The sequence below is a fragment of the Channa argus genome, chromosome 9, assembly GCF_033026475.1.
Source record: "Channa argus isolate prfri chromosome 9, Channa argus male v1.0, whole genome shotgun sequence".
Taxonomy (NCBI): domain Eukaryota; kingdom Metazoa; phylum Chordata; class Actinopteri; order Anabantiformes; family Channidae; genus Channa; species Channa argus.
Window position 1 is genome coordinate 10,736,072 of NC_090205.1, and position 20,853 is coordinate 10,756,924.

The 20,853-nt window shown below is 39.7% G+C and overlaps 3 protein-coding genes across 5 annotated transcripts; all 3 read left to right on the forward strand.

Moving 5' to 3' along the window:
• The first annotated feature begins 594 nt into the window (after window positions 1-594).
• Window positions 595-3,328, forward strand: kbtbd7 (kelch repeat and BTB (POZ) domain containing 7). The gene has a single exon (XM_067516063.1). The coding sequence runs from the start codon at window positions 981-983 to the stop codon at window positions 2,850-2,852; it is 1,872 nt and encodes a 623-aa protein (XP_067372164.1). The 5' UTR covers window positions 595-980; the 3' UTR covers window positions 2,853-3,328.
• A 2,063-nt stretch (window positions 3,329-5,391) lies between these two features.
• On the forward strand, window positions 5,392-8,166 carry zgc:101559 (Ras-related protein Rab-33B-like). Its single transcript, XM_067516066.1, has 2 exons — window positions 5,392-5,679; window positions 6,954-8,166. The coding sequence occupies exons 1-2, from the start codon at window positions 5,422-5,424 to the stop codon at window positions 7,398-7,400; spliced, it is 705 nt and encodes a 234-aa protein (XP_067372167.1). The 5' UTR covers window positions 5,392-5,421; the 3' UTR covers window positions 7,401-8,166.
• Window positions 8,167-8,661: 495 nt separating this feature from the next.
• katnal1 (katanin p60 subunit A-like 1) lies at window positions 8,662-20,427 on the forward strand. Of its 3 annotated transcripts, none has more exons than XM_067516175.1 (11): window positions 8,662-8,805; window positions 9,896-10,069; window positions 10,878-11,038; window positions 12,322-12,478; window positions 13,603-13,730; window positions 13,831-13,936; window positions 15,954-16,112; window positions 16,213-16,339; window positions 16,711-16,845; window positions 17,067-17,193; window positions 18,964-20,427. In XM_067516175.1, the coding sequence occupies exons 2-11, from the start codon at window positions 9,908-9,910 to the stop codon at window positions 19,160-19,162; spliced, it is 1,461 nt and encodes a 486-aa protein (XP_067372276.1). In that variant the 5' UTR covers window positions 8,662-8,805; window positions 9,896-9,907; the 3' UTR covers window positions 19,163-20,427. The 3 variants fall into 3 exon arrangements, with proteins under 3 accessions (XP_067372276.1, XP_067372277.1, XP_067372278.1); XM_067516176.1 differs by having other exon boundaries at window positions 8,706-8,790; XM_067516177.1 differs by lacking the exon at window positions 8,662-8,805 and having other exon boundaries at window positions 9,991-10,119.
• Window positions 20,428-20,853: the final 426 nt, after the last annotated feature.

Below are 20,853 nucleotides of genomic sequence, written 5' to 3' on the forward strand. Positions count from 1 at the left end.
TTCTGTGTTTGTTGTGCCTTTGTTTTTCCTGCAGTCACACTGTGCATTGAAATTTTAAATAAACTAATAAGTGTATCGATGACATATTCAATGGCATCATTACTGCCTTTGAAGTTTGTCTGACCAGTTGTCAAGGAAACGATGTTTTGGTTAGTTTTCCAGTGAACGGAGGGACGTGGGCAAAGGAGCCGGTGGAAAATTGTGTGTGTAGCCGTGGAGGTACACGGTTTATTATTGTGTTCTGTGGCCATTTTATGTTATCATCTCAGCGTGTTGTTTTGGAATTATTTTGTTATCGGCTCAATTGTGGAACGTGGAATTCAATAAATGTTTGGTGTCTCATCATACAATGACCATTGAAGTGGATCATTGTTGGACAACCGGACACGAGTAAGCCTGCCTCTACAGATACTAGATTAATTGCATTAGAGGTTAAAAATAAAAATAAAAATTTTAAAAATAATTAAAGTATGAGACATGACAAGCGTAAAGAATAGCATTAAAATAGATCCGGGGCTTGCTGAATAGTCTGTAGTGTCAAACATAGAAAATCTGTGAAACCCTTATTTATGAAATGGGACTTTACTTTGGGAATTCGTTCCGGAAGCTATAAAATTGGCCACTGTTATTTTACGACCGCCCTGACTGTTTGTTATATTCAAAATATAGAACTGCGTTGACCAGAGAATCAAAAGCAAATTGATCTTAAAGCAACGGCGACTTTCGGGGCTATATTTGGTGGATTGTCTCTGATGTAAATGTGACATTATGGTCCTTTGCAGACGGAGAACTGCTGGTCTTTCATCCACACAGCTGTTAAGTCGCTGGTAATGTGTTTTCCCACCGCCGATGTTTGATTTTCATCTATTAATGGACGTGTCATTATCAGCGCGGAGACCCTTTCGCGATATCTGATATGCTATTTGAGTAATCCGTCTACGTTGGCCTAAAACAACAAATTGTTCACTGAAAAAGCAGCAATGGCTTCGCCGCTTAGTTGCTTTACTGGCCCCGAGGTGTTGGAGGACGCGAATCACGCTCGGGGTCTGATGAACGAGTTGAAATTACTGTACGACTGTCGGCTGCTGGGGGATGTCACTATCGGAGTGGAGCGTGAAGAGGAAGCCCTGGAGACCAGCGGTCAGTCCACCAGAGGTGGCGTTGCCCACGTTTTTTTGTGTAGTCGCAACGTCCTCGCCGCTGCCAGCCCTTACTTCAAAAGCATGTTCACGGGGGGGTTAAACGAGAGCATGCAGGAGAGAGTGGTCATCCGCGGGGTGGATGCCGAATCGATGTCCGTCATCATCGAATATTGTTACACGGGCAGTGTCACCATCACGGAGAGCAACGTGCAGCGGTTGTACGCAGCGGCCAACATGCTGCAACTCGAGTACATCAGGAAAGTCTGTTCCAGTTTCATGACAAGGAGGCTGGACCTCTCAAACTGTGTGGGGATACTGAAATTCGCAGACACCTATGACAACCCTGAGCTGAAGGAGAACGCGCAAGCTTTCATAGCCAGGAACTTCAGCCAGGTGTGTAACGGAGGAGACCTTTGTGAGCTGGATTTGATGCAGCTAAAAGAACTGTTGTCTCTGGACACTTTGGACGTGGACTCTGAAAGGAAGGTATGCACGGCTGCGTTGCAGTGGATAGAGGCTAATGCACCGCAGGAAAGAGAGGATGCCTTACAGGCTCTTAAATGTGTTCGCTGGAACCTATTTACAGAGAAGGACAAGTGTTATCTAGAGGGCCTCATGGCAATGCCTTTAATCGATAAATACCTTGCATCTTTCTTTAACAGGTCTGCAGAGGACAGCTCTGAGATGCCTGCAACTCTGGTCGTAGCAAAAAACCGAATAGGTGTAAGTGCAAAAGAAATGATCCTCTTTTTCGGCCTGCCTAATGACAACATAATGTGCTGTGACCCCTACTCTGAGGACTTGTATTTTATGGCTCCTCCGTTAGAGGACCTCAGCAGTCAGGATTACAAACACTCCACAATGGAGTCCTTAATCGCTTGTGCCACACCTGAAAACAACCTGTACCTAGCATCACACCTTTCTAAACATTTCTGGCTCTATAACCCTGTGCTTAACAGTTGGCAGGAGCTAGCTGAAAGGCCACTGGGGAGGATACACTCTGGGATGGGCTACCTTAATGGTCACGTGTACCTCCTGGGAGGCCGAAATCCATTGACAGACACCAGACTTAAGGAGGTTGAGTGCTACAGCGTCCAGAGGAACCAGTGGACATTTGTGGCTCCTCTGCCTCACTCTTTGGGTAAAATGCAGGTGGTGGCATCAAACGACCACCTGTATGTGGTAAACAAAAGAAGAATGCTTTGCTATGATCCTAAGAGAAACCGCTGGCGCCACTGTGGATCACTGAGAAGAGACAAGCTTCATAAGGCCTGTGTGTTTCAGGACCAGATCATCTGTGTGTGTGATATCCCTGTGGTGAAAGCGTACAGCCCCACTAGGGGTGAATGGAAGAGATTGGGTGACATTCCTATTGACAGTCGAGCTCTAAATTATCAGGTTATCCAGCACAACAACAAGTTGCTACTCCTCACTCAGACATTACTGCAACACAACAAAAACAGAGTTCTCATCCATGAATATGACCCAGCCAGGGACACCTGGAAGAATGTCATGGCAGTGTATGTGTCCACCCTGGGACCCGTATGTGTTTCTACACGCATCTACCCAGCATGCCTAAGCTCTGCCCAGAGCTTCTCTACAGAGGAGGACGATGACAGCGGTTCCAGCGCAGATTGGGACTTTGATGGGCTGACAGACGCTGACTCTGACTCTGGCAGCTCTAGCTCTTTCTCAGATGAGAATTGGTAGTGAAATGTGTTTCTATGTCAAAGAAAACTTAATTTTAAATAAAGTTTAATTCATTATGGATGATTAATGGATTTTACAGGATCACAGATCCAGATTAACCTCAGTATTAAAGCCACTTCTTTACAGTAGAAATGCAAGCTCATCAGAAGTGGGAAATCTCCATTTTTACATCCCTTCAAACATCTGACTGTCCATTATTCACAGAAGGAGAGAAGAAATGAAGCAGTGTTAGTTTTAGTCATTCTTCTTAATGATTTTTACACAGTGACAAAGGCCAAGAAAAAAGGGCTTCGTTTTTCAGTTTGTATAATGTCCTGCCAGCACGAGAAACAGAAAGTCTGGTACAGTGTGGAATCTTCTTTACACAGTAATTCAAGACAAATGCATGACTGGTCATTAGTGGGTTTCCTTGTAAATTGAAAGTGAGGCCGTCATAATTTAGCTGATACCCTTCATAAGCGCAGCTTAATGAAGTGTACTCCAGAGATGTGGTATTACACTTCCCTTCACTGATAAAGTGAAGGGAACTGGAACATGATTAACAAAGATTATTCATGCTAAATAAACCACTGGGTCTGACTCTTGCCATAATGGTGATGCACAACACCAAATGAAAAATGTGGAATGAAATTCAAAGCTTAACAAAGTCACAACTTGTCAAACACAGTTGTTAATTACAAGATAAATAATTAATGCATTGTACTGCAATAATTACTGAAGGTGAGCCATCATTATTAATAGTTCTACCTGTGCTGTACCTGCCCTGACAGGTCAAAATGTCTGCTGTGAAAGAAGTTCTGTGAATCTGATTAAAAAAGTGGGAATCAGACAGACTGATTACAGTTTGCAAAAGAAAAGCTTGCAAGTCTCATGAAGCAAATGTATGAGTGAAATTCAATATACAAAAGCAAGTCCTTGTCAGTACAGCAGGAGACCATGACAAAACTTTTAACTACTACTTTCCTGCTTGGTACCCTCCAAATTTAGGACCTGCTAACCACTTGACAGTTTCTTTAGAATAGACTAAGCTCTTTCAGAGCTACAAAAGACGTAGGACTGAGGGTGTTTGCATATGTTGAGAAATACTTCACATGATCAGAAAATTAGCATGTCAAAAAGGTGTAGGAATCAGTGATTGTATAAGCTGGACAGATATATTTGCATATAGTATGATATTTTGCTTAAATTCTGGCCCGACCCTGCTAAGGACTGATGTAAATTTATGTCTTTGACATATCAGGCAGATCAATTGCTTCATGTTCATGACTTCAAACATGGCCGGTCATTTACAGGGCTTTAAAACTTGCTGTCCATTTTATATTGTGACATTCAGCTGGTGTTCTGAAACCTTCTCTATGAAATGTAGAATCCAGTGTACTGTATGCTCACTCAGGTTTAGGCTTCAGCGTAAGCCTGTATGCCATAATTGACATTTCTTTTGAGATATAGTAAAATTAGCAAGTGACAAATCTTAAATCGTGTTAATCGTGAAAACATTTTCTTGTGTGTTTGTCTGAGATTTTGTATTTATGGGTTTTTTATTAGTGTTTATTTTGATCAGAAATCAGCTGTGATTTGCCTATTGTTTTGTCCAGATGCATTGTATTAGTTGGAAGACATTTTGTATGCATGACATAAAACCGTTGCAAAGCCGTTGTCCTCCCCAAACCATTTAATACGCTCAGTTACCAGTTTAATAGCTGAGGTAAAACTTAAAGAAGTGTTTCTGATGCATCTCTTGTCATTAAAACATATTTGTGACATAATATCAGAGATAAACAAATATTACATTCTTCATTAATGTGTAGACTTCATTCATACTGTATTTCCCTGATAATGAAAGTGAGTGTAGTTCTTACTGTTTTCTTGCAGTGTAACGGGCAGTTGAAGAATTACAGTATGAGTGTGAATGTGGTTGAAGGGAGAGCATTGATTGGCTACAGTACGACATGTGTTCTGGAAAATAAATCAGTTTGGTGTATGTGTCAAAAAAACATCTGTCCATGTCTGATGCCAAAGTGAATATGTGTATTTTAGGAGCCCGATTGAAAAAAAGTTGGGACGATGTGTAAAACAAATAGAAACTTGAAACTAAACTAATTTTACCATTTCGTGGAAAATATTAGCTCATGCCGTGTTCTCATCGTCCCAACTTTTTTTTTTTTTTTACAATTGGGGTTATATTGTTAAACTTTGACAGACATGCAAAACAACACTCACATGCAATTGTAGCATGAAAGTATTAATGGCCACTATAAATCACTATCAATCTGAAGACTACAGAGGGTACGTGAAGACGAGAAGGCTGGTGAATGTTGTGAGACTGATATATTATTTTAGAACTTCTACTATTGGTTCTTAAATTAGATTTAAGTTAATTTTGTCCTTATTTTATTTGTGCTCATTTTTGCCAACACTTAATTAGTAATACAAAAAAATAACATTTTTATAAAATGTGGTACGAGTTAATAAATAACGTTTACGCAGTCTCGACTGGCTAGTAAGGGCTCTCATATTCTCGCGATGTTTCAGCGTCGTTCATATCCCGACCGCAAGAGGATGAGGAGACATGGAAATAAAAAACAAACCTGAGGAGGAATTTGACACCATTTTCAGTCTGAATGACTCTTTAGAGCTGTCCTCAAATTACGATTACGAGCATAAACAAACTCGGATTTTTAAGATTATAGTAATCGGAGATTCAAATGTGGGAAAGACGTGTTTGACTTACAGGTTCTGCGAGAGCACTTTCGCGATGAACCCGGAGGCAACGATCGGGGTCGATTTCAGAGAGAGGACGCTGGAGCTGGATGGGGAGAGTGTCAAGGTGAGGGAAACAAACAACCACATCTCACAGCCATTGAATTTGACTGTTTTCACACAAAGTCTGTGTGCAGTGTGATTACACCAGTACAAAGCACTGACAACAATGCTTTGCATGCCCATCATCTTCTAATAAAGTACATCATTACTTTGTAGTAGACATTATGGAGTAACATTGAAATGTACATCTGTACGGACTGTTTACAAAACTGTCAACTATCATTTAAAATTTTGAATATGTAGGGCAGATTGGCCCTTTCTGACATTTTATTACCCCTAATTTTTATTGAATAGAGATATAGGAAGTTCCTGAACAGTGACACTTGTAAGACACATGTAAGAATCAAATCTGACACAATATTTGTTCTTGCATCATCAGTCACTGTTTACTGCTGAGACATTTTAAAAGGTTTTCCTCTTTTTTTCAGAAGCAAGAGTTGAGTAGTTAACACTTTTAAACTTTCCCCTGATGAAGAAGTCTTTTGTTGCTGATGACTTCCAACATGTGTAAGCCATCCAGCACAATACCAGGACCCCACAACTTGCTGATCTAAATTTTTAATCATTCATGATACCTGCCAAAATGCCTGGTGTGAAAACACCTTCTCCATCTTATTCTTAACAGATGTTTTGACTTGTCACAGTTGGAAAAGTGTGGATGTTTTTATTAGCATTAACAGTGACTCTGTTTGTCCCAAGGTGACACTGATACACTGAAATAGAAGCACCTAAATGGAGCCCTGCCATCAATAATTAAATTATTCACACCTTTGCTTTTCTACCAAGTGTCTCTCTCTTAGGCTCTGCGTCTGAATTGTGTTACAACTGTGTTACAGTTTAAGCTGCCTATAAAAATCTTTCAACATTCATGTCTTTCAAATAAAATATTAATTAGCAAATTGAAGAAGACCAAAACCAAAAATGTCTCCATACAGATTACGTCTCCCTGCCATATTGTGTTGAAAAGCTAATAAAACTCAGATCATTTAGTGTCAAAGTTCTACTTCATTGCGACACACAACACTTCACTTTGAATGATTCTGACACGTTAGCTCGTGTGTATTACTGTGTTGCTGATACAGTAAAAAAGCACAGTTTTCTCCTGTTTAAATAATGTTTGCTAAAAGCCACAGTGCAGAAAGCAGAAAATATTGAGAAGAATTAATGTATTGTTGGTTTTAGTTTTTCCATGGGATTTGTTGACCAAAGGAAAGTATAGAATAACACCACCCCTGCAAGTAAAAGTAAAAGTATCGTTGTCTGTTTTTGTTATACCAGCTGCAGATATGGGACACAGCAGGACAGGAGCGTTTTAGGAAAAGCATGGTGGAGCACTACTACCGCAGCGTCCACGCTGTCATCTTTGTGTATGACGTGTCAAACCTAGCCTCCTTCGAGAGTATCCCTGAGTGGATTGAGGAGTGTGGCCGACACTCTGTTGGGCCCCTGGTGCCCCACATTATTGTCGGAAACAAATGTGATCTGAGAAACCGCCGGGAGGTCCCCACGTCAGCTGCCCAGTGTCTTGCAGACAGCTACAACTTCCCACTGTTTGAGACTTCAGCCAAGGACCCTGCTGAGAAGGAACACGTTGATGCCATCTTTCTAACTTTAGCTTATAGGTTAAAGAGCCAAAAACCTCTGAGACTGAAGCAGCCGAGTGAGAGTAGCGTAAGGCATCTGTGGAACCAGAGAGAGCAGGAGGCAGGAACCTGTCAATGCTGAGGTCACCTCCATCCTGTGTGTGTTGCTGTGAGCTGTCAGGAACAATAACCCTGCTGAGGAAAGCTGTGTGGAACAGAGCTTTCTTTACACCGAGGCTGAATTTTAAAAAGGCCTCTTGTGATAAGAGAGAGGGAATGAAGCTTCCTAAGATTTTACATTTTCCCTGTCTGCTGTAGGACACAGAAGGCCGATATGTTTGCACAATATTTATTCCACAGTTCAGTGAAATGCATGAAAGCATATGGAAGTATGGCAAGCATTTGAAGCTCACACTGCACCTAAAATCATGTTTAGTGCACTTCAGTGCATACAGTACACAATTATATGCATATCAGCTGTAAATAACTTCAAGATTGATGCAGACAATGACATAAGAGAATTGATTTGAAAATTGATTTCAGTATGCGCAGAGGGACCAATAATGTAAACTTATACTGTGAAGAAAATTATCTGATAATTTTCTTTAAAACAGATGTTTTAAAGTTTTCTGTAACTGCATAACCAGCTTGTGTCTGCCCGTTTGGGAAGTGCTCACTCATACTAGACTCTAATAACAAAATGTAGCTGAACTCTGAGATAAAATGCAAATCCAACTGGTTCCCTTAAAATGCATGAGTGAATATGAAATTCGTGTTATGCCACAAGATGTTTATGGTGAAAGAAGAAAATCCCAACTGTGCTGCATGTGTACAATGATGCACTTTCCTGCAGTATGTGAAGATGTGCAACAGTGTAAAGGCTTAAAATCAATAAAAGTGGTTTTATCAGTGCAGTTATAAGTCTTGGCATTTTTGGTGTGGCGTGTGTACGTGTACGTTTGGCGAATATATGGCTCATTCAGTCAGACACTGTTTTTTTCTAATGTATTCTATTAATTCTAAAGCAATCTGCTGTCGTGTCATGGAATCCTTGCTGTTCAAATTTCCGATTTGTCTTAGCGTTTTTGGATGTCTTTTTCCATCTTGGGTTTGAATTATTATTATTTTTTTGTAGAATTTACTGCCGCCCGGTGGTCATTTCAATCGTTGTCATAGCTTTGATGATGTGTTAGAGAAATCGCGTAAACCACGGCCGCTTGAGTAATCGCTGAAATATAACCATAGCTAAATTGTGCCTCTCCGAAACGAAAATAAGAATCTAATGCGCCATTAAAATAAACAGTGCGACTTTGCAATATCAGCTCTTGGTTTGTCGTGGCCTTCCCCAAAGTATAGTACAGTAAGTACACACACAATTAGTGGGGTTGTCATTCTTACGAGCTCGCAAGTAGCCCGTGAATCTAGCACAGTCATCGAGCAGTTTGTATTCCTCACACGGCGTCTCTCTGCGGCCATGGTAACACTGTCCCCCAACGCTGGACCTCTGAATTAAACAAAAACCACCTAAACAAGTGCGTTTCATACAGGTATGACAGTTATTTTCACGTTGAGTTTGCCGTTAAACAGTATAATTTTGGCTGTTGGCCGTTTTGTTTTTGTCTATCTGGGTATTAAACACCTGCTAAAGGATTAAGTTACGTTATTTATTGCTACACGGTTCGCTTTGTTGCCAGTGTGTGGCCTAGCATCAAGCTAGCAGCGGCTAACGCTGGTCAGAGGAGTCCGGCGTCAGACGCTGATTTGAATAGTGGCAGGATTTAACCGTCAGGTGAACTGTCCGCGATAAACACTTGAAATCACTGCACCTGACATCAGCTAGCTTTGGTGGCTGGAGCATTTTTACCTTGTCTGTCAGATAGTTGGCAATGAAGGGACTGGGCTTGCTGATGGAAATGTAGCTTTTGCCCAACGTTAATAGCATGACCGACATGTCTTTTGAGGAGGATATATTTTAGATTTATTGTCAAATGCCAAAGATTTCTGACTTACTGCCTGTGACGTTAACACTGACAGTAGGTATTAGATTTAGATGATCTTGCAAAACAACGTGATAAACGTGTATATTCTGACAGTGTGTTGGTATATGGCCAGACTGCGTATAAGACCTCCTGTGTTGATGCGCTTTACCAAATGTATATTTTTTATAAAGACAAACTATTTTTTGTCATTACAGCTTGGGAAGTGTCAACATATATTGTTGCTATGGTTATGAGCAGGGATGATTTGTAACTGCATACAGTTACTCAACTACGGTGGCCAAATGGATTTTTAGATTTTGAAAGTTCATCAAACATATCTGGGCTAGACTAAACACGTCGTTTGTTGTCATCAGAGTCAAATTTAATATTGTTTTAAAATAAGCAGATGCTTCTCGTGTTGGAATATTTGTATTTCTGTACTTTAAGTTCGATTTAGAGCATGTATTAAGTACTGTAGTAGTAATTTCACTTGTAATGGAGTATTTTTTTAGATAACCACCTCTGGTTATGAGTGCTAATTAAATTATAGTATATGATATGAATGCTCACAAATGTCAAGTTTAGTTAAAAAAAAAACTAATTGTTTCAATATTCAGTCAAAGTCGTTATTGTACTTGTTTTTCCCCTCACCATTTAGCTATTATTCAGCATGAATTTGGGAGAGATATGTGACAATGCCAAGAAGGGGCGTGAGTATGCTCTGCTTGGGAACTATGACTCCTCCATTGTGTACTACCAGGGTGTCATTCAACAGATCCACAAGCACTGTCAGTCTCTCAGAGATCCTGCCCTTAAAGTCAAATGGCAACAGGTGAGTTACATAGTAAAAATGGAGCTTGAGACTGGACCTCTGCAGCACAGGTATTTGGAGACCACTGACACAGTCAGCTAAAGTATAGTTTTAGATTCTTTTACTTTACTTGAGTTCTCTCTACCTTTTATTTACTGGCAAATTTATAAATGCATAAGTCCACATGCACGTAAGTGTTGCTGTGTACATTATTCTGAAATGTATCATTTTGCCTAACAAGTACTTTTACTGTCACTGTTTTAAGATGCTACTCTTTCTACTTAAGTAAAGCTTTAAATGCAGTCTCTAAATTAATTTCCACCAGATTTTTTTCTGCCTTCATTGAGTCAGTTTTGCTATGACCTGTAGGTTTAGGAAACTTAGGCAGAAAAGAACTAAAACATACTGCAAAATATTTTAAAAGCACACCCTTATGTCATTGGTGTGTGTAAACTTGATTCGCCAGTACTCTTGTCAAAGTTCTTGTATTTGTCACCAAAGACTACAGGTGGCACTAACAAGCATATGAGTCTTTATTTCATCAGCTAATGGAATTTTAAGTCTTCTAATTGTCTGCCATGGATGCTCCCCCGTTTTCTTGGTGCTTCTTTTTGCTGCCTCTATGTAATGATTTTGATAACATACTGTATTGTGTTTAAGGTATATTTTTATTCAGTTTTTGACTGTTTGTATCTTTCTGAAAATGTAATGCTTTTTTTCCTGAACCCTGTATTGTTTTACTATGGACATTTATTTACATCACATGGCTGTGTTTTCAGTAGGATGTCTTGTGATGTAATTCTTTTATTTCACTACGGTGTGTAATCAGATCAGACAGGAACTGTCTGAGGAGTATGAGCAGGTGAAAGACATAATGGGAACACTGGACAGCTTTAAGTCAGAGAAGGCAGTTGTAAACCTTACCCCTCAACCCGATGATAGACCTGAGGATCCAGCAGTTTGGCCCCCTCCCACTCCTGCAGAACACCGGTATGTGTTTGTGTGTGTGTTAGTTAGCCTTTTTGTGCTTCATTCAGGGTCCAGCACTTGAAAATAAAACTTCCAAAGTGCAACATTTTTCTCTGGTGGCTCAGTGGTAGAGCATAGGGTTGGGATGTAAAAGGCAGCGGGTTCGAATCCAGTGGATTGGGCCACCTTGGTGCCAGTCCCAAGCCTAGATAAAAATGTGAGGTTTGCAGCAGGAAGGGCATCCGAAATAAAAACTTATGTCAGATCAAAGTGCGGGACACGTTCCGCTGTGGCGACCCCTGAAGGGACAAGCCGAAAGCCGTTTATTTTATGTTCCAACACAAGCAGCAAGGTGATCGAGTAGTTAGCACTGCTGCCTCAGAGCTAGAAGGTCCCCAACTTAAATCTGTGTTGACTTTGTGTGTTGAGTTTGCATATTCTCCCCCATGCATGTGAAGAGCAGAGAAATCTGATAAGCAGACCATTTATCTGACATTTGCTCTAAGTGCAGTTGCACGCTGTAGCTTTAAATGTTTTTAATGTAAAATTTTGGTGTGAAAATATAAAGGAACATTTATTTTGCACTTTATTTTGTATGTCATAGCACGTGGCTGCTAAGAAGGTTTGGTTGTATATTTGTTAGAAACAACTATCTCTAAGCCACACTAGTTTTAAAATAAATGCTCAGACCCCACTCTTTCCTATATTTTATTTAGCACTTACATAAATAAACTTAGGCTAAATTTAAAAGTATGTTTCTTTTTAATATTTCATTGACACATACTTTTGAAACCTTTGGTTCAGTATCATTTAAACCGGACAATCTTCAAGAAATGCATGCACATCCTTTTATACACAATTGTACATAATAAAACACAGAGAATGCTTAAAAAAAGCCTGCAAACTTCTGTCTCATTGACAGTTCTTGCTAGATTAAAATAAAAGAACTGGAAACAAGACAGCAGTGTATGGGTATTTATTTTTATTTATTTATTTATTTATTTAAATAAATATTCTTGTGAATTCTTTATTTAAAATGCCTGCTTAGTGAGCACATTTGAGTGGAATTTATGGCAGAGCTTATTGTGATTGATACAGCCCAGAAAGTCAACGGGACAAAAAGGTCCATAAGGAAGCAAAGAGAAATATTTTGCAAACTCAAAAAAAAAAAAAAGAAAAATGTGACTTATCATGTTGGATTTCTTATCATGGCTGCTTGTGTGTGTGTGTGTGTGTGTGTGTGTGTGTGTGTGTGTGTGTGTGTGTGTGTGTGTGTGTGTGTGTGTGTGTGTGTGTGTGTGTAGAAATCATATTGCAGTAAAGCGTCCCAACAGTGCAGTGAAGCAACACCGGAAAGACTCCCCCGGTCTGCAGCATCGAGGGCCCGGGCAAGGAGGACGTGGTCAGGCAAACCCTAAGGGAATCAAAGACGCCAGAGGAACAAAGGCAAAAGATGATAAGGTCAGGCTACACATGATGAGGTGTTTACAGCATAATCACACCTGAGTTTTTTAATCATACAATGCTGATGCTGGCCATTTATCCAATAACAAAATTAACATAATACTCTCCTTGCTCAAATTAAGCAAATTTCTGCCTTGATTTGATTTTTCAGACAAATCCCACCCTAACAATTACATAACAGGCACAGCTCTGAGGTGTACTTTGTACATTGATCTGTCTCCCTGTGAAAGCAGCCGCTGCTGAGTAATTTCAGCTTCAGTTTGTGCCCCTCACTACACCTTAAGTTTGGGCGACATTGGCACAACCGACAGGCCTACCAATAACTCTTTAAACTTATTTGTTTTTAAATGGCCACTTATATAGCGCTTTTATCCAAAGCACTTTACAATGTTGATTCCACTCACACACCCACGGCGGTGGCTGCCATGCAAGGTGCTCAACTTGGGGATCAGGTTCTTGCCCAACCCTTCGACATGTAGCTGTTACCAGGAATCGAACCACGAACCAGTTGGTAAACCATGGATGACTGCCTTACCAACTGAGCTACAGCTGCCCCATAAAAGGATGACTGTCAAATGGTGTGTAAACAAACCTCTACAAAAAAGATACTGCCACAGTGACTCTGAAGGGCTTCTAATTAAACTTAGAGTAGTTAACATAGAGTAAACCAAAATCAATGTGATGCACACATGCATGTAGCTAACATGGTGGTGAAATGGCTGTTACATCTAGAAGATCCCCGGCCAGCTGTGGCCTTTCAGGGAGCGCTAATCCTAACCACTTTGTGGGTTACCCCCCCCCCCCCCCCCCTTTTTTTTTTTTCCCTTTTTCATCTGTTTATGCTTTTACCACTTGGGGTGACTGTGGCACAGGAGGTCGAGCGGTCGTCCACCAATCCCCTAAGTTGCTGGTTCAATACATGTCGAAGTGTCCTTGAGCAAGACACTGAACCCCAATTTAGTTGCTCCCAGTGACCATTGGCCAACTGCAAAGCAGCTCCCCATTGGTGTGTGTGTGATTGTGAGTGTGAATGGGAAGCAGTGTAAAGAGCTTTGAGTGGCAATGGTAGAAAAGTGCAATATAAATGCAGATTTCCTATTTCCCATTTTCTTTCTCATCAGGGAAAGAAAGGGGCTGGAGACACCCCGGGTGATGCAGAGCAGAAGAAATTTGATGGCACAGGATATGACCGTGACCTGGTGGACTCGCTAGAGAGAGATATTGTGTCCCGTAACCCTAATGTACACTGGTATGGCAGCACACAGAAAGATTCTTCCCTAATCGTTTACACGTTTTGCTATAGGAGCAGCTTTTACCATTGATAACTGAACTCTCTTGGTGAACTGTAGGGATGACATTGCTGATCTGGAAGATGCTAAGAAGCTGCTGAGAGAAGCAGTGGTTTTACCCATGTGGATGCCTGACTTTTTTAAGGGCATCCGTCGGCCCTGGAAGGTATAGTATAACATATAAAAACAGACACGCACGCAAACTTGCAACTGTAAATCCAATCATATGGTCTCAAACTTAGCAATATTAACACGTCTATCATCTTATAGTGACCTCCGCAAGAGATTCCTGCAGCCGCTTAATCCAGACTGTAAACTCTAGTCTACATTTTAACTGGATAGTTTCACAATAAAATGCCACTTTGTTCAGTTGTACCATCTCCACCTTATTATAGAATGTGACTGCCTTGATGGAAATTAAAACACTGTTGCAAAGCGTAAGATTTCATGTGGTGCAACAGTTTGATAATGTGGGAGTGATGGACAGTACTCATCAGGGATGGAATTTCACATCGTCACTTTTTAACAGAGTTGTGGCTCCTAATGTAGTTTTATATGATATAGTATATAGTTTTGTATATTTTGTTTAATAAAAACTTTGGTTTTAGCCTAAACAATCCTACCTAAGCAAAAACAAGTTTCTTTTGAAAGCAACCAAGTGAAGGCAGCATGAAAATATAGTTCTTCTCTCTAAACCGAGTGATAGTAGAAAATAGTGTGTGCAGGTCAAGTACGTGGCCCTTGGCCCTGTGTGTGTGTGTATAGGGGTGTATTCTTTCACATCAATTGTGCTCCAGGTTTAAATAAAACAAATCCCTCTGGCTTTTCTGCAACTCATACAAGCCTTTGAACCTCCTTTTCTTGCTCTTTAAAATATAAAGACAGCTTTCACGCTTGCATATATTTGCATTAGTAAAATCTTTTGTTAATGGGCCTGCTCCATGATGCTGCCTCTCTGTATCTACATAGCTGTGCTGAATGTGAAGCACAGCTATGCAGATCATGTGAAGCTCATTTCCCCCCCTGGCCTGCCATGTGCGGGTGAATGCCGAATCAGTTTTTACAGTAGCACAGTGTTTTTTAGTTGTCTGATATATGCATTCATACTCTAAATGCTTACTGAGGTTATATAGATCTGTACCCTCTTTTCAGATAATTGGCTGTGCAATATAATGAAGCATTCATAAATCAGTTATTGAAAAAAGTCCTTTTATGTTCCACCTAAAATTCTGATCACTCACATCAGCATCACTGTTTTGTAATGAAAATCACATTAGCCTGTATGAATTCCTAGGTAGTTGAGAGTACAAAATCTGAATTATATCATTGTTCATTTTGGTCTTTATGTAATTTCCATAGCAACAGACACAAGCAATATATCAGAAGAGCAGTGATGTATGATTAATGGTGACTGATTAGAAATGGCAATTTTAGTGGTAAAGAAAATATATGTAGGAGTTTACACAAAAAGTAAGAAAACAACGAGGATAAATTAAAGGTTTACAGTTTACTGGATGGCACATTATTTACATGCATGGTTAAGCTCAGTGACACCAGCCTTTCATATTTTCTTAGCTCATAATTCATTCCGCGCTCATTCAGTGGTGGTGATGCTGAACACCATCATTTCCCTGAGTCTACAACATAGGTGTTCCCAAGATCCTATTTCATTCCTCTAATTAATCACAGCTCTGACATTTATATCTCAAACAATAACTAGGCGGGTCCAGATCAGTGTTGCTTTTTGCATTAGCTCTCGGAATCAGAGCTGAAGTTTGGTGTGTTACGGTAAAACAAACATGACATTTTTCTTTTTAGTTCACGCAAACAGAATTTCTCAATGTAGGATTCTGCTCTCTGTTGGCAGCAAAACAAAGGTATTAGGGACTAATGATAATCCAAATACAAGGGACATAATCAAAGCAGGATAATTTGCCATTATTTTGTATCTAGATCTAGAAATTTGCAACAAATCATATTTTTTTGCTAATAGTTTCCAAAACATGGATATTGTTATGAAAATATTGCTTATTAAATATACAAAATTCAACATAATTATTGAATTATTCCTTCAAGGGGCATATGCTGTAATATGCACATCAATTATGCTCATCAGCCCAAAACCCTTTTTTACTTTAGTTTATGTGTCTTAAGTTTTAACAGTGTGTAACATTTTATTTTAGGGTGTGTTAATGGTCGGCCCTCCGGGGACAGGGAAGACCATGTTAGCAAAAGCTGTGGCCACAGAATGTGGGACTACTTTCTTCAACGTGTCCTCCTCCACCCTTACCTCCAAATACAGGGGGGAGTCTGAGAAACTTGTTCGTCTGCTGTTCGAAATGGTAATGTAAAAACCTCACAATGCCAAACTCTAGATCTAGATATTTTGTTATACAGTTTGGCTGAGATGCACTGTTTTATTTATAGTAGTTTATTTCTTAGGCTCGGTTTTATGCACCAACAACAATTTTCATAGACGAGATTGACTCTATCTGCGGCAGGAGAGGAACATCTGATGAACATGAAGCCAGTCGCAGGGTCAAGTCAGAGCTTCTGGTTCAGATGGATGGTAAGTGCTAAAGACAAGTGGTAGGAAAAAGCTGTAAAGAAGCTTCTAGTACTTTTACAGGAGTTAATTCAGAAGCAACGAAGAAAACAACGAAAATAAACTCAAAAGCATAAATTGTATAGTCAAAACTTGTACAATAATGTTTGTCTTGTGGCATTTATCACCTTTTGTTATTAGTAATTTAGTTTATAATGAAATTTTCCTTGTTGATGAATTTGTTTAATATAAAATATTTGCATCTATAAAACTGTAGAAAGTCCAGCATTAAACTAGAACAATGGCAGTAAGGTATTCAAGATCCAGTGTCACCTTAATGTTACTCTAATATGCATTTTCTACATCAGTGGCTTTCGGTGTATTTCTTAAATCAGGTGTGGGCGGAGCCCTGGAGAACGAGGACCCCTCTAAGATGGTAATGGTGCTCGCTGCCACAAACTTCCCCTGGGACATTGACGAGGCCTTACGACGCCGACTCGAGAAGCGAATCTACATCCCCCTGCCCACAGGTGACCTCCTCTCCCAGAATGGGACAAAACGACAAACTAGACCAGGGCTTGCCATGGTCCAAATGAAATTCTGAACCTGTTATTTTTGATAGGCACTTTTGACTTAACTTTGAGTCAATATTGTTTTATTTATAGCACACTAGTGCCCGGTCCACTTGACAATGACGTTCAGATGCATCGTGTAAATATCTGATTAACACTCTTTTTGTATTTATGTGTAGCTAAAGGACGTGTAGAGCTTCTAAAGATCAATCTGAGGGAGGTGGAGTTGGCTGCTGATGTAGACCTGGATATGATTGCTGAGAAGATTGAGGGCTACTCTGGGGCAGACATCACGAACGTCTGCAGGTGTGTATGCTTTTAAACAAATGTACAAATTAGAACAGTCATCATCCATCCCTTCATTTATCTGTCTATGTATTATTATATATAATATAATCACTTATAATCACTTTTCCTGGTCAAGGTTGTGGGAGCCTATCCCAGCTGTAAGTGGGTGAGATGTGGGGTACACCCTGGACAGTTCACCAGCCTATCTTACAGCTACCACAAAAAGTCATACACAGACAGACAACCATTCACACTCACATTAACACGTATGGGCAGTTTAGAGTCACCAGTTAACCTAACATGCATGTCATTGGACTCAATAGGAAACCGAAGTACCTGGAGGAAACCCAGGCAAGCACAGGGAGAACATGCAAAATCTACACAAAATAACCACAGTCAGTCGGGGATTTGACTTTCTATGTTTGAGGCATCAACATGCAAGATTTATGTTTATCTTTAACGCTGGAGGCTGCTACAATGACAGAGCTGTTTAATCATTCTTTCCTCGGTGTTACCACAGTGTGCATCAACTACGCACTGAAATGCTAATTAACTCATTAGGATGCTCCTTAAAATGAAGTCTGTTTATGTTTCATGGTCTTGGATGCATACTTATTCACATTTTGCAGGAAGGGGTTTGGTAGCAGAACATCTTTGAAAATTGATGTGTGTCTCGTTAAAGCTTCAATAAGCAACCTCAACTTGTTACTTGCTCAGCCCTGCCTCTCCCTGCTCTACTGTGCTCTGCTATGCTGTCGTGTTCTGTTCAGATCTTCAAATATCAGCAATTATTCATTGACAGTAAATAAAATTAATATTAAATGCTGCCAGTGCTGCTCAATGAGTATGCGTCACCAAAGGCATCAGCAGCACCTTTTCACATTAAGATAAAATTTGATAGGATTGGAGTAAGATTGGTATTTTTCTAGTTAAAAAGGTGCATTCACTCTTTAAACTCCATAAATTATTTCTGTGTTTGCTTTTCCTGTTTTGCCTGTATATTTGCACTGATTAAATTCTATCCTTGATCTATAATTTGTGTCTCTGTGAGCTCATAGTACTGCTATATTTGGTCCCGATACAGTGAGGATAAGGTGAGTTTTTCTCCTCAAAGCTGAATCAAGCTGCATTCCTGTGCTTGGTTCAATCACCAGTTTCGAAAACATTTATATTTCTCTTGCATCACCAAAGCTGCATCCTTCTTATGTAATACTACATTATCTATTGTAATATAAAAACAAAGTAACATTGCCTATTTCTGATATGAATTTGTCGTGACACACATAAAGCCTAAAGAAACAGACTGAACCCTTAAATAACATATAATTACATCCAAAATGTAATCCTCAGATTATGAGGTTATGTTTGTCATACACTTTTATTTCTTTGTCTTCTCCTCTTCTCTTCTTCTTCACAGTCAGGATTTTTTTGTCTACTGTGGCTCAAACACACATTTAGACAAGCTCACACACATTTTGCTTACCTTGTGATTTTGGCATTGGCATCCTTTGTACTGTAGCTATCCTAAGAACATTTTAGGTATTTTACAGTATGTTGCCCAAGGTCCTCTATTTGTCTCCAGCTTGCATTGTTTAGTTTGACCTTGGATGTGTGCTGATATCATTCACACACTGCTACTGTCGAATAGTCCAGATATAGAGAAAAACAAATTAAATATGGAATTTCCGATGGACAATCGGCACTGTTTGAACTGTGTTTTAAGGAGTGCATGTGTTAAAATCAACATGTTAAACGCCCTCTGCTCTCCTGTCTTTCTGTTTACATCAGGGATGCATCCATGATGGCAATGCGTCGTCGAATCCAAGGCCTGAGCCCTGAGGAGATCCGAGCTCTGTCCAAAGATGAGCTGCAGATGCCTGTGACCATGGAGGACTTCACCCTCACACTCAAGAAGATCTCCAAGTCTGTCTCTGCTGCTGACCTAGAAAAATACGAAGCCTGGATGGCTGAGTTTGGGTCCGTGTAGAAAACATTACACTCAGAGGAACCAGAACCTTGAATTGAGGACATGTAGCATTAAAAACAATTAAGAAGAAGAGAGAGTAGAGACTGTATGTCACAGAGCTGAACGAACCGAGCAGCACATTAGGATTTAAGATGTCAAAGGCTCCACTCCACAGATCGATGCCTTTGTTGGAGCATGGACCCTCAGTGGCTTCACTCCTGCCCTTTCACATATTCTCCCTTCGTTGTTGATGTAACACAGTTGTCTGTGTAGGCAATCACCCAGCTGCTGACCAGTCTGAGGAAGAACAGGTTGAACGGCCTTCACAAAGGAATCATTTAATGTAAAAAGCAGCCTAATGCACACAGCTAGACCAGGAAATGTTTGATTGTAGCTATTGGGCCTCATGCAAGATGATTTTTATTCTCACCCCAAATTCCTCATAGTTTTCTTTGAAGGTTGTTACAAATTAGATTCACAAGACTCCTGTCAACTATACAAACCTGATATAATGCAAATTGTTAACAAGCAGTTTAGCATTTAGAAAAATTTGAATGGTTTTATATTTAACTATTTAAGAATCCCAAATGCTCTGTTTAAATTTCATTACCAGTGTCACCAAAGAGAAAAAGACTTTGATAAGACAGAGCTTCAAGGTTTGCTGCTGAAGAGTAGCAGGTGTAGGTAGGCAGATCAGAAGACCCAAAACATAAAAAAAAAAATCAGACAACAGCCAAGAATGGGATGTCATCAATGCAGCATCATACTGTGACAGAAAAGGGGGATTAAGACATGTCAGTGACCTACACAGTAAGGCAGCTGCCTGTTTTAGAGAATCTTTCCAAAAAATACTTAATTATGGTTACAGTGTCAAAATATTTCAGTCCGGACTGCAAAAAATGCCTCTCTGTAAATTAGCAAGCTTTTATGATTGTAATATCATCAACAAATTTAAAAGTGACTTTATTAAGATTAAGGACTTATAGTTCAGACTTTCAGACAGGAAAGTCTCTACTGCATGTGAATTTCATTCCCACTTTCCCATTTCTGGCAAATGCAATAAATGATCTTAAATCATTTTTTTAATCTTGCATGGGGCCTGTTGTCTTTCATTTTTAATGCATTTCCTTGAGGAGCCTGTGTACTTACTACTGACTGAATATACTTGAAAAAGCACTGTATTTGTGTTATGTTGTGACTTATTGTTGGTTTTATGTGGGTTTTAATATCTATTGTTTTCAATTTTACTGCTGTTCAGATCAATAAATACTGTAAAGTTAAAATAACTTGACCACTGGACCCATGGATGGTTTATTAGAGGAATTCTTGCAGGAGACTCACCTAGTTATGTGTTGATCTTCCTAAACTAAAGATTGTAGACAACCTGTCCCCAGAAGACTTATCACTCCTAAGTTGTCAGATCATTGACTAAGTACACACAAGAGGGTAAGTTGAGTCTTAAGATGACTAGCTTGTGATAGCCTCAGTCTATTATCCAACGGGTGTTTGTTTCTACTTTAAATGTAGTTTTAGGACGCCTACAATCTTTAATAAATCCTGCTGAACACAAATAAAGAACTAAGTTTCCACTATAATTTCCTGTCACGTTTTGTGGAGTGGAATTATAAAGTGTAGCATAAATGCAATTTTGTGTAGGGAGTATAATGGAGTATTGTGTGATTTGTTTTTTCATATGTTAAGCACTCACATGT